Below are 16,693 nucleotides of genomic sequence, written 5' to 3'. Positions count from 1 at the left end.
AACAAACCCTCCATACACCGACTTATAGAGAGTACATACGAATCCAGAGTAGTGGGAACCACAAGCCCACACAATAGAAGAGGTGATATCTTGATCATATAATAAAAAGATCCACCCTTTCTTGGACTTCATTCAAAACCACAAAAACATACAAATTGGGTGGGTTCCAAAAACTGTTCTTTTACCTTATTGGCCGCACAAAAGGACTATTAATGGCCTATTTTTTCACCTAATGGGAATATTTGCGTAAGTATCACGACATGGAAGTGACATCCACTGAATGCTCCATAACAGGTAAAAAGCATCTCATTTAAAGCAATAACCGAAGAGATAAAAAGTAGAAAGCACTTTTTATTATTAATAATTACTACAATAAGAACAACTACCGCAACAAAAATAGCTTGATCAACCGAAATGGAGAACTCATTAATAGTAAAATTGATAAAAGTTTTTTGCTTTTCCAAAATCATAATTTCTAAATGCTCAGATCTCAGACACATTGAAAGTTCGAAACCGGCCACATCCCAAACCAGATTATAACAACTTAAAAATTAAAAACACAAAAACCAACTTAAAAAAGGAGAAATAGGGATCAAACAGCATTGATAAGTTCAATAAAAATATTTTTTTAAAAAAAAAAAATTACTTACTTGCAGTGAGTGGCAATGGCTGCAAGCCCATCAGTGCTGAACCCATCACAGCTGTGAAGCAAGAGAGCCTTGAAATTGGGAAAAGAAAGAGCCAAAAACTCCAAGCTCTCGTCGCTCACAGTCATCCTCTTGAGCCTCAGCTCTTCAAGACACCGGTACTTAGCCGCAAAAACCACAAGCCAACAACGAATATCAGCGCCCCAATTCGGAGGAACCAGATTAAAGTCCGAAAACCGGGGCTTCCCTTTCAGGGTAACGCTCCGAACGTTCGGGAACCGCCGGACCACGATCTCCGGCGACACCGAGTAGCAGTTTCCAATGAAGACGTGGGTCCTTGACCACCGCTCGGCGTCGTACCAATCCTTGCAGACCAGAGAGACGGAGCTCCGGTCCTTGTGGGACTTCACCAGAGCCAGAACTCGCTCCAGAACCTCGTCCGGGAACGTCGAGGCCACCCGGGTCGACTCGCCCGAGTCATGGCAGTCCTTCTTTCTCTTAGGATCCATAGTGTGGTCTGGCGCTCAATAAATCAAACCCCAAAGCTCCAAAAGCTAAAGAAAAATGATGAGAATTAATTGAGACAACACCCAATACAATACAATAAATCTAAAAATTAAAACTTTTTCAATTTGGTGTCTCTCAGAGCCAAACGGGATTGTACAGAAAAATGGGGGAAAAAAAATCAAACCCAGAAGAAAAACTAACAGAAATAAAGTAATAAAAACTCAATGCCCCTTCAACAATGCTTTAATGTACATGTCTTAGAGCTGAAAAAACGATACCTTTCTGGATACAACAAGTATATATAATATATGTAATATATTTTGATAGAGCAATCAAAAATAATTTTGATGGCTTATTCAGAGAGAGAACAAAAATGGAAGATCCATGAATAATGAAGCACCAAATGCTTGGAACATATAAAAGAGAATAACAAGGAAGCAGAGCCAAAAGATGAAAGCGACGGTACTCTTCTGTGTTGGGTGTTCGCTCAGATAGGGTTCCTCGCTGGTGAATCTACGCGTTTCGAGAACGCCCTCTTAAATTGTGCCACGTAGTCCAAATCAACAACGACTGAGCCGTGGTCTGTGGGGTGTGTGTAAAAGTGCGCGTCTGGTGTAGATTACGAGGGATGATATGGCACTGACTTTAGTTGTTGGCTGCTTTCTTTCTTTCTTTTTTTGTACCGTAAAAGAAAACTATGTGCCGTAATTTTTCAATTGAAATTTAATCTGAATTTTTATTAATAAAAGAAACTAATGCCACTTTTACTAGGGCTGCTCTCTAACCGCTACTGGCTTTAATAGGCAATTTTAGGAGTAAGGCAAAGCCGTTATACCTGTTAATTGCCTTCATTTTTATATAATAATATAAATATAAATGGATTTGATTAATGGATTTGAGCTATAAATGTATTTAGATTAATGGAATTGAGCTATTTATGACTATGTACGTAAAATATATAATGTAGTATGTGATGTTTTGGGCTAAACCTTATTTAAAAATATTGGCCAGCCCAAAAATACATGTTTTTTTTCATCTTTTTTAGAACATTTTGGCCTTAAATCCTTAAAATAAACCCAAAAAAATAGGTCAATTAAATGTCTAAAACACTTAAAAAAATCCATATAAAAAAGCGGTTATAAAACTCTCAATTATTTGATTGAATAACCGCTAACCGCCTAGGTGGTTGCGGTTACGGTTATTAAAAATCGATAACTGTCAAAGGTGGTTGCGGTTGTGGTTATAATTAATAACCGCTAGTAATAACCGTTTGAACACCCCGTAACTTTTACATATTAAGTAAAAAAAAAAATCAATTTAATTTATATGAAATTTATATTTGTTGAAAAAACTATCGCATATCTACTATAATTTTTGTTTTTTTTTTTAGCCAAAATTGGTTATAATTCATAAAAATTCCACCCTTATTCCCAACAGTTACTACCATATTTTCTTTTTTGAAATTTCTTCTGTTGCTAGATAAATGTAGCAAGTGAGTAATTCAAATAAATTTACCTAAGTTGTTATTCGTTCTCACATCTCTTTCTTTCTATTTCTCTCACTATTAGTAATGGTCTATTACTCTAGGTGGCCGGCCACTTTTTTTTTCTTTTTTCTTTTTTTAATGTTGTTTTTAACTTATATATATATATATATATATATATATATATAATTTCATGTCTGCACAAAAAAAAAAAAAAAAAAAAAATTGGAATTAGTAATTTCTGTTTTATCATGTATTGACCCCAATCAATTGAGCTACTGCTTATGAAGTAGTATATAACATGTAATATTAATTGATTTGTATAAGGTTATATAATATATACCATTAATAAATTTAATAGTAAATTGATGAAAATACTTATTTAGCTTAATTGTTGAAATTAAAATTTAAAGACTAAATTTATTTATTTTTTAATTAGAACTTAACACTTTCTTCTTTCTAAATGAAAAGTGACGTCACTTAGTTGCAAGAAAATTAGCTGTAAATCGAGTAGGATAGGATCAGACACATAACAACCACCTCACGTGGGCACATCACGTGAAGCCTACCCTTAACCACACGAGTGACATTCATTGTTGCACATCGCCCAAAAAAACAGAAGAACTAATCCTCCTCACAACTCACAACCCACAACGAATGATCTCGAATCTTATGATTATCTTAATGTTCCTTATTCGCTACTCTATCTCAAATAATAATAATAAGAACCTTAAAAATAGTGTACAAAAAAAATCATGGTAGTTGATGATGCTGAAATCTACACGGTCATAAAATCCAAAAAATAAAAAATAAAACTTTAAATTATTAAAAGAAATTCGCTTAGTGGCTCATCGAGACAAGTTAGCAAAAATATCTCTAATGCTTACCTTAGTCGGTAGTTTTGTCAAAGTCTTTTTCAAATGAGACGAAGTTCATGATTAAGCATGCGTTCAATTAAAAGAACGAGTGAAAATTTTACCTCATCTTTTTTTATCCTTTTTCATGACGTTTTGTCAAAGTCTTTCTCAAATGAGACCAAGTTCATGTATAAGCATGGGTTCAATTGAAAGAACGGATGAAAATTTTACTTCTTCATTTTTATCCTTTCTTATGATGTTTCGTCAAAGTCTTTCTCAAATGAGACGAGATTCATGTATAAGCATGCGTTCAGTTGAAAGAATGAGTGAAAATTTTACCTCCTCCTTTTTATCCTTTTCCATGATGTATCCTAATAGGATTGTGTGCGGTTTGTCCATGAATTACGGTCCGGTAAGAGGTGTTCTAGATAATCTTCCATCTATTACAATCAATTGGCATTAATGCTAACTATTCTTGTAATCAAAGGATAGTTTTGTAATTCTCATACCGTCTCCTGGCTCCAACATGGATTCTTCAAAAAAGCTACTAACAACATAGAGATTTAAACTTAGTTTAAGTAACAAAAGTGATTAGATGATTCGCAATCTAGTTTGATTTTTCTACGGCAGTAAAAGTAAAACTACTGAACCGATCCTAGCCCAAGCTTCATTGGGTAAAAACCCGGTTTATTGTTGTCAAAAACTTACAGTGCATTGTGTAACAAAAGCAGGCTAATTAAAGCTTCCATAGGACAAGAGTGCTGCTGGATACTTTATAATCATTCTCTTTTTTCTTTTCTTTTTTCGCAATTGACAATGTCATTGGTGCGGAATATAATAATGTCTCACAGTGATTGCCGAGTACAATTTCACATCAACCAAAAATAGCAATCAGTTTCTTCAAGTTAATTTTGTTGCTCAGGTAAAAAAATAAAAAAAATAAAAAAAATAGCAATCAGTTCCCTCGAACCTATCACTAATTCCGCCCACTTTTTTTTTTTAAACAAACCTTCCTTTCATTCAACAAAGAGATTACAGCGATAAGAGGAAAAGAAAAACAAATATACTAAAACCCTAACTAAACAGATCTCAAAAAAACAGGAATGAGATCTTAAGGAAAAGGAGATCCGAATGCAATTCGAGAAAACTTTTGTCTCGACGCATGCCCGTGATGGATGAAATTATTGAGAGTACAAATGCCCCAGTCAAACATTTAAACAGACTTCCTAAAAAGTCGTAGAAATTTAAATGCAAGGTAACTATAGAAAAAAGGTTTAAAAAAACAAGAAAGAAAAGTAAAAAAGATTCATTTCACAGACAAAGAGTCTAGAGACCAACTAAATCCAGATTAAAACTAAGCAACAAAGTCAAAAAATACAAAAAGTTAAACAAGATAATAGAAAGAAAAAAAAAAAAACTCAAAACACAGTAACTGCGACAGAGAAAAGTTTCGACGGGCACTGCACGTCGCATAAGGCCACTTAATGAGTGATTTCTTTTCCCTCGACAGATACCCGCCATGATCGGCAAAGCATTCTTCTATTTTCTGTTAAAAACAAAAAAAAAAATCAATTTCATTTTTCACATTATCAAGCTATACAAAAGTCTCGTATTTAATTCACATTCTGGTGATTGGTGGCGATTGTGATGGACTTGAACAACGATTAGAGAATTGGTGTTGAAAAAGATGTTACGTACCCGAAACTAATGAATGAGCCAATTGGCGGAGACAATAAGATCTATTATATGATTTTTAGAGGCCTAAACATAAGGAGGACCATCAGATTAGTTACGACAAACTAGTACTACTTGACTGTAAAGTCTGTATATATAATTCAATTTATGAAAATGAAAGTAATAAGGTGGGCCACTTAGCAAATAAACATCGGGACCGTTTAAGGTTATTCAGACAATAATTGTTTATTTATTTATTTAGACAATAATTGTTCTTAATTAGATAATTAATCTTCTATTTAACAATGCAAGTGGCCATTTCCGGTGGGCCTTCTAACTATGACAGGTGGACGTTCCGGGTTACTTTTTGACTAAATTTAGAATTATTAAGGGCCCAGCCTGGCAGACTGCCAGAGTGTTTCTAATAAATGCAATCGGGATCTATATTAACTCTCATTCTGTGAGCTTATGAAGCCACAGCCGTGGATAAGAACACAATCTGGCTACCAAGCATTGCCTTCTCATATATATATATATATATATTAACATGTCTACATAAGAAGGAGAGAGGGGAGAAATTTGAACTAATAACCTCTGCTTCACGAGACGTAATTTTCAGTCGATTGAACTACCTCTTAAGAACAATTTTTTTTGAGTTACGCCAGCCGCAAAAGCTTGAATTTTATTTAATTCATATGAAGGAAGTGTTTTACACGGTATACTGAAAACGGATAGTATTATAAACTTTTTTTCTTTCTTGGACGGTGGTTATTAACAATTTTTTTGTTTACTATTGTTTCAAACGTTTTTATCGTTTGACATTAAGACATGTTCATGAATTTTTATGTGAAAAAAGAAAAAAACACTTTACGTTTATGAACGTTTGGTCGTTATCAAGTTTTATGGCTCCGATTAATACATGCATGCTCAAGACCATTAGAAAAGTTTGCAGCTTACTCAAATTCCCATGTGGTGGTATATGTCTGCGACATCAGATCAACGCACATTTTTCTTCAAATTTTACAAACTACCTTTATACTAAGGTTTTTGTCCTATTCTCTCTCTCTCTCTCTCTCCCTCTCCCTCTGAAACAGACAGGAGCAATGCATCTTCTTTTACATTGACACCTGCATTTCATTTGGCGAAACCATGCAGAAGGTTGTTCCCTTGGCCTTTGTATTTGAAATGGTGTGTACTTAACAAAGGTAGGTGTTAATAGTTTAATTTTTGGAGATTGTGTGTCAAAGACCTAATCACACCAAAGTAAATATTCTAGAACACACAAAATCAAACATATATAGTATTGTGAGATCTTTTCCTGTTCTAATTTTAATTTCTTACGCTTAATCGACCTATGAAGAAAACAATTCGATCAGGAAGTCATTAACATGGTGCATTTTATATGGGGCCCCAAAGAGACAAGCAGCATTCCAGCCATTAATAGAGGGGTTGCTGGCTGGAATTTATTGTCAGTTATCACAACAAGTACTCTACATCTTTTCTTTTTTTTTCCACGTTGTTGTTCCTATACATTCACAGGAAGAGATAGAGAATTAGATGGCTATCTTTTGGACACAAAGGTATTATTACTAGCTAGGTCAATGGCTTTCTATTCGATTTAACTGCAAAATGATAGTAATAAGTTTTCATTTCAAATCGCAAAAAATGTGGTTGGTGTGTTTTCTGATGTAGAAGATGACACGAATGTCACGAAAGGATCTTATCTACAGCACCAAACTCTTCCACTATAAACTTGAAACCATTGCAAGACAATGACTGTTTTCTCCCAAGGGGAACGTTTATTATAGGACTAAGACCCCTACCCTTTTTGTCCCCTAAAGCTTAAGAACACCATGTTCTACCTTTAAACCATCCTTTTCTCTTTCTCAGAGTCCAAATCGTTATCCAGTTGATTCTATGTCCCTTCCCTGTCTACGCCTCGAAAAATATCCTAGGGCTAGTATGAGGAATTCACATGTAGCGCAGTGGGACAAAATGGGGCAGACTTCTTTAACTAACTAAGAAGAAGGCTGTTTAATGCCGACGCAGCCATGACCTCCTACCTTTTACCCAAATAATTAACCAAGCTTTTCCCAATAGCTAGTCCACCCCTGCATCAATCTTATTTGAAAAGATGATCGTGATAGAAAGGTAAGAGAGTAAAGCTGCTGATCTTCACACTCATGTATGTTTTATTGAATTTAATTTATACCGATTAATATGACGTGTTTTAATGTAATTACAAAATTACTTAAATAGTCGATACGGTTCTTTTTCTTTAACCCTAATTTTAACCTAGGACAGTTAACAAAGACAACTTCTCATTAGCTGCCCACTAACACAACACAAAGCACAAGCACATGCCTTGAACAACTCCAATAACTCTAAGGCCTCTTTAGAATTGCGTTTGAGTGGCTTAAAAATGCTTTTAACACTAAAAAAATTTGTTTGAAGAAAAAAATACTCATTTGATAAAAAAATTTAAAAGCGTTTTTTGACTTAAAAATTCTTTTTCTCAAACACAATCTCAAACAAACTCTAAATGCACACACCACCGCACAGGTTGACTGCACACAATTAACCCACGTTGAACCTTCATGCAGCACCTACTACCTACACGTCACACACTAACGGCTTCTCTATTATTTCGTTAATTACTTCCCATTCCAAGACCAAATGGCACATACCCATGAACCACACTGCTTCACGGCCCACCTCGCTTCCAGCCCGATTTTTGCTCACCCCATAATCTCCTCTATTTTCAGCCCAATACTAGAGTCAATAAAAGAAAATCTAAAAACTTGAAGCACTTTTATATATTATTCATAACTTTAATCAAAGGGTACAAATTTAGGGCCTTTTCAAAATCATAACTAGATACTCTAATGCTCAGGTCTCATACCATTAAAAAAATGTGAAACCTTTATCACAAAACATATTACAACATACCTCAAGATATAAACCTCACAGCAGTCTTCGAGAGTTATTCAATTGAGTGAAGACCATACTTGATCATGAAGCAGAGGCTACTAAATTAAATTTTTCTCCTCATTTTTCGTCGCCGAGTAGCAATTTTCAATGAAGTCGCAGTATAGTAATCCTACATAGGATACACCCATATTTTCTCTTATTAAGGTTGGAGGGGAATGATTCGATCCCTTTGCCACTGGTGTGGGTCACAAGGGATGACATGACAGTGCCTTTTGTGGTTGCCTTTGAGTAAAAAAAATAAAGGGGTTGTTTTGTTAAACAACGTGCCTTCTCCAAATAATGTTTACGTTTGATGAGAAATATATATATATATATATATATATATAAAAGTGAAAAAGTAGTATTAAAAAGTGGAAAAATTTTGTTTTATAGTGATTTTTTTATTTGAATAGTAATAAAAAGTAAATTATGTGATATAAAAAATGAGAATGATTTGATGTTGATTTTTTTTAAAAAAGAGATGAATAATATTTGGGGGTGAGAGGATGTTTAACAAACACTCTCAAAGGACCACGATTCACAAAGGTGCACGGTGTTTGTCAAACATCAAGGCACTGTCGTAAAATAATAATAATAATTAGTATAGAAAAGTGAAAAAAGTGAAAAAATTCTATTTTGTAGAGATTTTTTTATTTAAATAATAGTAAAAAGTAAATGATGTGATATAAAAATTAAGAATCTTTTGATGTTGATTATTTTGAAAAAAAAATAAAGTTAATAGGCTCTGTTTGCCAATAGTTTGGAAAAAGAAAGTGGCCCGAAATTGTAACAATATTTTATTGATGTGTGAAAAAAATAAGAATGACCGATATGAAAAAGTAAAAAAAATTTATTTTGTAGTGATTTTTCTATTTAAATAATAATAAAAAGTGATTGATATGATGTAAAAAGTAAAAATGTTGGGAGTTAATTTTGAGATGAATAGTATGAGGCTTTTTTTGAGTCGATTTGGTACTTTGAAACAAGGTTCTTAATCTTTTATTAGTCATGAATTGACCTTGATCTACCTCAAGCAAATTCTTTACTTCTTTCGAAGCAACTTCTAAGAATTCAGACCAATCCCTGAAAACCAAAAACAGCAAAAGACAATATTATACGGAACTTAAAAGCATTTATGTCCCCCAAATATTGAGCTAAAATTCAGTCAAATAAAATAATTTTTTTTTAAAATTTTTTATTTTACTATTCTGGCTAGCCAGATGTAAAGCTTTTTTTGAAATTAAAACAATCACCCTAAAAAAATTAAAATTAAAAATAAAACAATCACTCCAGCACATTAGATAAAAGTTCTATATGAGCTATGTTTATCTAGCACTAGGTAAAATGCATAATTGCTACAGTAAATAACAACGTAGCACACTAGATAAATATTTTACTTCATGTTAATTTCTAGTTCTTTTAGAGTTTTTTTTTTAAAAAAAAAAAAAAGAAAAAAAAAGAAAAAGAAAAAGAAAAAGATATTATACCCTTTGGACGAGTCAAAGGTTAGTCCAATGGTATCTTTAACTTGTTCAAGTGCCCTTTCAAATCTCCGGTGTTCTTCATCTGAAAATTGGCATCCAGTGTTGTTAACCCGAAGCTCGGACGGACTGACATCCCAGAAGATGGGTAAAACTTTTTTGTTGGACTCCATTAAAAGAGCGAGCTCACGGAGACAATGGCGGGACTCACAATAGTTGCGCGACAAGAGTGCAACAGCAACCTTACAATTTCTGATAGCGGCGTCAATCTCGTCTGACAACTTGTCCCCAGGCTTCATGTTTCGGCTGTCCATGAATGGCTTAATGCCCAGCCTTGAAAGGTGATCGTAGAGCAACCCGGCAATGTTTTTCTTCGTATCGCTTCCTCTGTGGTTTATAAACACATCGCATGGCTCTCTGTTTTTGCAGTAGTTTCGAGTTTCCACTTTCTTTTTCCTCTGCCGACGTTTGAACTCGACCATTGCAATTTGCAAAACACAACCAATATTCGATCGGTTGTTATCCTCTTGTCTCCCAAACATTCTCCAACCTACTTCTAAACTAGAGTCCTCAATAACACCCTTTATATAAGCAACGTGTGCCTGAACACGTAGTACTGACCATGGACATATATTGTACGAGGAAGTTTCGTCGTTTTGTTGTTGCGTCTAGTTTTGTGGCGAATTGGATTCGATGCGTCAGATATGGCAAGTACCTTCTAGCAGAGGAAAGGTTTGATTGAAATCATCGCTTCGTCAAGGAAAAAGAAGGAAAATCAACGCTTGGTAGTTGGTACGTAGTTGCTATCATCATGCCTTTTCGGACGTCGCTTTTCTAGCCCCAGTAAAGTGCAACAACCGACCAAAAAGCAAAAAGCCAAACGAGTTTGGTAAAAAGTTTTGTTTTTTTGTTTTTTAAATAGTAATAAAATAGAAAAAGAAAAAAAATTAGTTACAAAGGCTGCCGAGTGTCTCACATGTGAATTTTAATTGATTTTGATGGCTGAAACCAGCGTTACCTCTGTTAGCTCTCCTTGCCTTCCTACCTTAATCGTGTCTCTTCTTTCAAACATAGTCTTTCTCTCTTCTACACTTTCTCGCTTTGGCGCCGCTGGTGATGGAGCAGCTGAGAATGATTGGCTTTTGACGATGATTAGCCAAAGTAGGTGGAATTGGGACTTGAATTTGCTTGGGATTCAGAGAAAGCATGGAGATATTTAATCAGATGAAAGTCAGAACAAATTGGCTTTTGGTGTGGAGGATTCAAGAAGGCTGGGGCTGAATGCCTGAATCAGCCCGTGAATCATATTCTTGTGAGTTGGAAAAGCTGCAGAGACACAACAAATTATGAGTGTACTGCGAATCTCGACAAAGCCCATATCATTGAATCCTGGATCTGCAATGGAAGCAAATATTTTCTTTGTCTTTCTTCTGGTTGTTTTGTTCTGTTCTGTTCTGTTGACTTGGTGAAGAAGCTATTGTTGTTCGACAGATTGCTGTCGCATGTTTATTGCCTTATTGGTGTTCGGGTGCCGTTGCCGAGCTACTGCTTAAAAGAAGAAGAGACACCATTACGTTAAAAAGAGAAGTAGAGTTAACAGAGTTAAAACCGGTTTCAGCAGTTAAAGTTAATTTAAACTCACGTGTGATTTTTATATAATTAACAAACTACCTACCGTCCTCAACCGTTCATCTCCCTTCTTTGTTTTCTCTCTTAGACATAATGTTAAAAATTGCGATGGCAATAGAATCAAATATAAAGGTATATATGTTGCTAAAATTCCCTCTGTGTGTACTGTGTACGGTTAATGAAGGACTGTAAAATGGAGGAGACAAGAACCGTTTGGACAATCCAATAATATATATGGTGTTGCAAAACACTCGTGTCAAGAAACAGAGCATGGAAAATAATGAAGCCTTAAAAATGTAAACACAATGTCAATGTTTGATGTCAACCATTCTAAGTTGAGAATTCAAGTTGTTTTCACAAACCAATTAGAATATGAACAACCGAATATTTACAGGGCAGATCGGGTTTCCAGTTTCCACAAATCGAAGAAGGTTTTCAAGTGATTTTGTTCAGGGTAACAAACAATTGGCCAACCAATTAAGAAGTCAAATAGATGGCTGTAATTGTCAAGCCAGCCGCCAATATTACACAAAAGGAACACGCTTTTGCCAATGGCTTGTGACTTTATGTAAAGATTTTGAGACCGACTTTTTGAAAAGCCGGAATCTTTGGGTAAGAATTATCATTTGTTAGAATCGTGTCTCTTTTGGCACCCGTTAATAAACATTGTCACATCAGCCTAATAATTTAAAATTAAGACAAGGATTAAGTATTTAAAATTACTCATAACATTAGATCTTATTGAAAAGAAAGCGATCCTAACTAGCACTTTTTGGTCAAGACGTAATCACATGGCTTTGTTAATGTAATCTATTTGTTATATCAACTCCCTTTACTTTGATTTAATACCCGTACGCGGTTTGCTAATGTGACGATACTCAATTTAATGTTAATAGACATGGTCACATCAGTTTAATAATTTAAAATTAAGATGAGATGAGAAATAAATATTTTAAATTACTTGCAATACAAGAACCTATAGAAAAGAAGGCGATCTTAACTAGTACTTTTTGGTCGAGACGTGATCACATGGCTTTGTTAATGTAATCTATTTTGTTAGGGAGAAAAACACCAAAATGAACCAAACAAGAGTAAATTAATATACATATTAGGACATCACTTTTAGCTCAAAAGCCTACTTAAGTTCATTTATGTATATTAAGTATTATTATTCTTTATATTTTCTCAATCTCAGATACAAGCCTCACAAGTGCAAGCACAACATATTTGTTAAATCAACCCCCTTTGCTTAGATTTAATGCCAGTACGCGGTTTGCTGATGTGACAATACTCATTTCGAAGCTAATAGATTGTAATACTAGAACTTTTTGAAAAGAAAACAATCCTAAGTCCTAACTAGTACTTTTTGGTCAAGACGTGATCACATGGCTTTGTTAATGTAATCTATTTGTTATATTAACCCCTTTACTTTGATTTAATAGCAATACGCGGTTTGCTATATCACCCACTTATTTTCACGATTGCACCCAAGAGGATTATATATTCAACTTCAGAAAGAGCAATAAGCCCCAATGGAATGTCCTTCCCTGTAATAATGCTGCTAGAAGTTTTGGGGGAGAGAATAAGGGTACTGGGTTGTTGGGAGGAAAAACTAATTTGTTTGGGCAGCAAAAGAATTCTGAGAATGTTGGTATTGTTGATAATCAGCACAAGTCTAATATTCCTATTTCTGGTTCGCTAGTGTTGCCAGTGCAGAAAATTTCTAATGTTGAGATGATGGAAAGAAGAAAAAATGGGTTATGTTATAATTGTGATGCTAAGTGGAGCCATGGCCATGTTTGTGCTTCACCAAGATTGTTCTTGCTTGAGGGGGTTGAGCACAAGGTGACCAATTTGGAAGAAGTTGAAGAACCCGATCCAGGTGAATTTGTTTTGGAAGAATTTCCTGAAATTTCTTTACATGCTCTCATTGGAACTCCTACTCATAAGACTATGAGGCTTGTAGGTATGAGTAGAAGTCACAAGGTAGTAATCTTGATTGATTCTGGAAGTACACATAATTTTTTAGATCAAGAAATGGCCTAAGGATTGGGAATTCAACCTATGCTTCAGGAAGCTATAAAAGTTAAAGTAGCCAATGGAGATGAAATTGTAAGTTCTGGAAAATGCAAAAACACATAGGTAAAGATGCAGGGTTATATTTTTATTGTTGATTTTTACATCTTTCCTTTGGCTGGTTGTGGTATGGTACTTGGCATTCAATGGTTAAGAACTCTAGGACCTATATTAATATTGTGGGATTTTTACATCTTTTCGTGTGGAAAATGATAAATCTGTTAAACTAACTAGAGGTGAGAACAAGAGTGTTTTGTTGCAGCCTCTTCATGATGTTAATACCCCCAGGCAGGAGAATGAAGAAGGAAGGAAAAAAACCAGAGAGGTTGGTCCTATCGAGCAATCACTGAGGTGTTGGTTCAGTGGGTGGGGCAAACTGAAGATGATGCTTCTTGGGAGGAATTATTCCACTTACAACATTCTTATCCGCACCTTGTGGGCAAGGTGCTTTAGAGGGAGAGGTTATGTCACGGGAGATGCAAAAGAGATTAAGGCAGATTTGCAAGGAAGAGAAGATGAGCTGGAGGAGAAACAATACAGTTAGATGAAGTTAGATTCTATTAAGTAGTTAATTCTGTTTCAATAAACACTGCACGTGTATAAGTGGAAGTTATTTTAGTTAGTTGTAATCAACTTTGTAACTAAATTGCTTTAGTTGCTAAGCCTTATACAAGGCTGACTAAGTGCAAGGAGGAGTAGCTTTCGAAGTGTAAAGAACTGCTAGGAGATTTGCCATCTCGAATTGGTCTTTTCAGTTACAAATAGTAGTTTACTGTTACAAGCCGCCATCTGCCGGCAACCAGAAGCGAGCCACCCATCGGCTCCCACGAGCTCGTTCCTGTCCCATCGTGGTCGAGGAGATCGTTCCCGAAGCAACGCACCAGCTCCTCCGTCTTCCACCATGGTTCTCCCTTTCCTCCCTTCAGCACACTCCCGCTTCTGAGGAGCCGCCACCACCACGGTGCCGCCACGACGACCCATCATCTCTTCCCGCCGTACATCTCCGACGACCCATCACCACCGCCAACAAGCCAAGACATCAAAAGAGGTAAGATTATCTCTGTTTTTCCGTTTTGATTTCTTCTCCTCTAGTAGTGTCACATAGATCTGGTTTGCTTAGTTGTCTTTGGATTTCGAATCTGAGTTTGATTCTTCTAAATCTGGCAGGGTCTGAATCTTAGATTTTTTGTGGGTTGAATCTAGGTTTTCCCATTTTTAGGATTTGTAGTTTCTTAAGTTTTATGGGATTTTGAAGGATTCAAGTTTCTGAATCAAATGATTGTTCTTATTGACTTCATTTTATTTTATTTTATTTGCATTTCAAAATGCAGGGGCTACGGTTGAACAAAGCAGTGAAGAATTGGTTTCAATTCCACTTTTTGTCTATTGAATTGATTTCCATTATTCTCGCGGCAGGATCTGTATGAGAGCTGATTTCCAAAATAATCAGTAGCAGAATCTTCGTGAGAAGAATGAGATGAGGTAGATGCTGCTGCTACCTTAACAACGGTTATGTGATGTGGTTTTATGGGTTTTTCTAGCTTCTTTCTTCTAGATTGACCGAGTGATTTTTGTTGAGATTTTTGAAGGTTTTGTTGATTACTGAAGGATGTGTTCGCTTGTTGGTTTTTATACCCTGATCCATTTCTTTTGGTTTGGCTCTATTTCAATCTAAGAGTGTTTTTTGCCATACAGGAAATACTTTTGGTACACTTGCTGCATTTATTGGACTAGGAGATGGTTTAACATTGTTCATCTTGGACAGTGCTGATTTTCTCTGTCATTGATTGCATAAATATTATGTTGGCGTATCAAATTGCTTCTGATGAACAGAATATGTATTATCATGTAATTTATGAAAATAATTTATGTAAACAAATTATGTAATTCTGTGAACATAATATGTATCCATGATTTGATCCTACCATTTGTGGAGATGGCTCCATTTTCTTGAACGTTTCCATTATCCTTTCATATGGCTTGTTCGTAGTGTGGGCTCATTTAGTTTTAAACCGAAGTGCGCCCTCTGTGGTGTTGAAACATTCCAACAATGAATGATGTTTTTATAAATCATAAAAAAATGAGTTTGAAAGCAGGCAAGAGGACTTGATATTTGTGCTGTCCACAACCATTTTTCGATGTCACATATAGTTAGTGGATAATAAGAGTTAATCTAATCAAATTGTCAAAGTATTTACTAGCATATCTGAAAATTCTAAAAACGACTACAAATGACACCTATTCAAATGTCTAGGTGTTTCACAAAGATTATGCGGAATAAGATCTATCCTAACAGTTAACATTTAACCAAATACATATATGTAATGAACATTCAAGAACACAGATATTTGGTTACGAAGAGGAAACCATTTAGAGAACTCTTTAAATGTAAAACCTCTCCGGGGCAGCCAAACCTAGGAAATCAATCCACTATAAGAAAAATAAGAAATACAAGAAGAATTACAAAACCTTTGACTCTTCTTTGTACACGACAAGCGACCCACTTGACTTCTACTGTAGTAGCATTTTCCAGAACATCTGGCACAATTCTTCTATATGATTTTCTTTTACCGGAACTCCGATAGACTTCTCAATCGTAGATTTATCAAAGGGAATAACTAAAACTCTAAGAGATTCAATTTAACGCTCACCACATATAATCTCTCTTAGCACAGCCTCCGACGAACTCTCTGGGGGTGAAAAATTCGTGCATATCTTTTCTATAATGATGTATATATATCAGTACATCCAAACCCTAGACCTGGGCCCACTAAAAACACATTTTTGGGCATAATAGGTACGGGGTGTCCGGACAGGTTAATGGGCTGTCCGGACACGGCCTTGCGGAGCAAAAATGAAGTTTCTGGAAATGAGATCCGGACCAGGGGAAGGCATGTCCGAACCCAGCCTATCCAGTCTTGATCAACAGCTCTGATCGATGGGTGTTTGTGGTCCGATTGAGCTGAGATTTTGGAGGGACGTTTATAACACATGAATCTACATTATGAATGGTGGAGATTGGATTCTGAGCATTCTATATCAGTGTTTGAGCCCGTGAACAGTAGCCTCTGCATTTTGGAACTGAATTAAGTCAACACAAGAACTAACAAACTCCCCCTTTGGCAATTCAGTGACAAAACCAAAATGCCGAGCCAATCCCATCATCTCCCCATATTTACTCCCCCTTTTTGTCATAGAATGATAAAAGGTCTTAATGTTTCCTGAAACACTTCACAAAGTACATCAAGGCACACGTGGAACAAGAATACGTAAATAAAACTCATGAAAAAAAATGACGTAGAATGCAAGATCATAAAGAAACATCAGCAAAACTCCCCCTCAATGGATGACTCAATTATCAACAAGAAA

General features: G+C 35.5%; 2 protein-coding genes and 1 long non-coding RNA gene across 4 annotated transcripts in view; 1 reads left to right on the top strand and 2 right to left on the bottom strand.

Moving 5' to 3' along the window:
* LOC132170488 (protein TRANSPORT INHIBITOR RESPONSE 1-like) overlaps positions 1 to 1,639 on the bottom strand; it is a 16,033-nt gene extending 14,394 nt beyond the window's left edge. The window contains exons 1-2 of one of the 2 annotated variants that reach the window (XM_059581486.1): positions 1,621 to 1,639; positions 651 to 1,201 (exon numbers count right to left, since the gene is read on the bottom strand). In XM_059581486.1, the coding sequence (XP_059437469.1) occupies positions 651 to 1,156 (506 nt within the window). In that variant the 5' untranslated portion in view covers positions 1,157 to 1,201; positions 1,621 to 1,639. Of the gene's footprint in view, positions 1 to 650; positions 1,202 to 1,432; positions 1,520 to 1,620 lie in introns of those variants that run through there. The other variant, XM_059581485.1, reaches the window with a different exon arrangement.
* A 6,067-nt stretch (positions 1,640 to 7,706) lies between these two features.
* On the bottom strand, positions 7,707 to 10,101 carry LOC132169921 (probable 2' cyclic ADP-D-ribose synthase BdTIR). Its single transcript, XM_059580861.1, has 4 exons — positions 9,626 to 10,101; positions 9,167 to 9,221; positions 7,856 to 7,940; positions 7,707 to 7,735 (listed from the first exon to the last, which is right to left on the bottom strand). Exons 1-4 carry the CDS (start codon positions 10,099 to 10,101, stop codon positions 7,707 to 7,709), a joined length of 645 nt encoding a protein of 214 aa, XP_059436844.1.
* Positions 10,102 to 13,858: 3,757 nt separating this feature from the next.
* Positions 13,859 to 15,135, top strand: LOC132172870 (uncharacterized). The gene is made up of 3 exons (XR_009439209.1): positions 13,859 to 14,372; positions 14,656 to 14,806; positions 15,020 to 15,135. It is a non-coding gene; the product is annotated as an uncharacterized LOC132172870 (long non-coding RNA).
* The last annotated feature ends 1,558 nt before the right edge of the window (positions 15,136 to 16,693 follow it).

This window comes from Corylus avellana, chromosome ca2 (assembly GCF_901000735.1).
Source record: "Corylus avellana chromosome ca2, CavTom2PMs-1.0".
In the NCBI taxonomy this organism is placed as follows: domain Eukaryota; kingdom Viridiplantae; phylum Streptophyta; class Magnoliopsida; order Fagales; family Betulaceae; genus Corylus; species Corylus avellana.
This window is presented reverse-complemented; position numbering and strand designations above follow the sequence as displayed.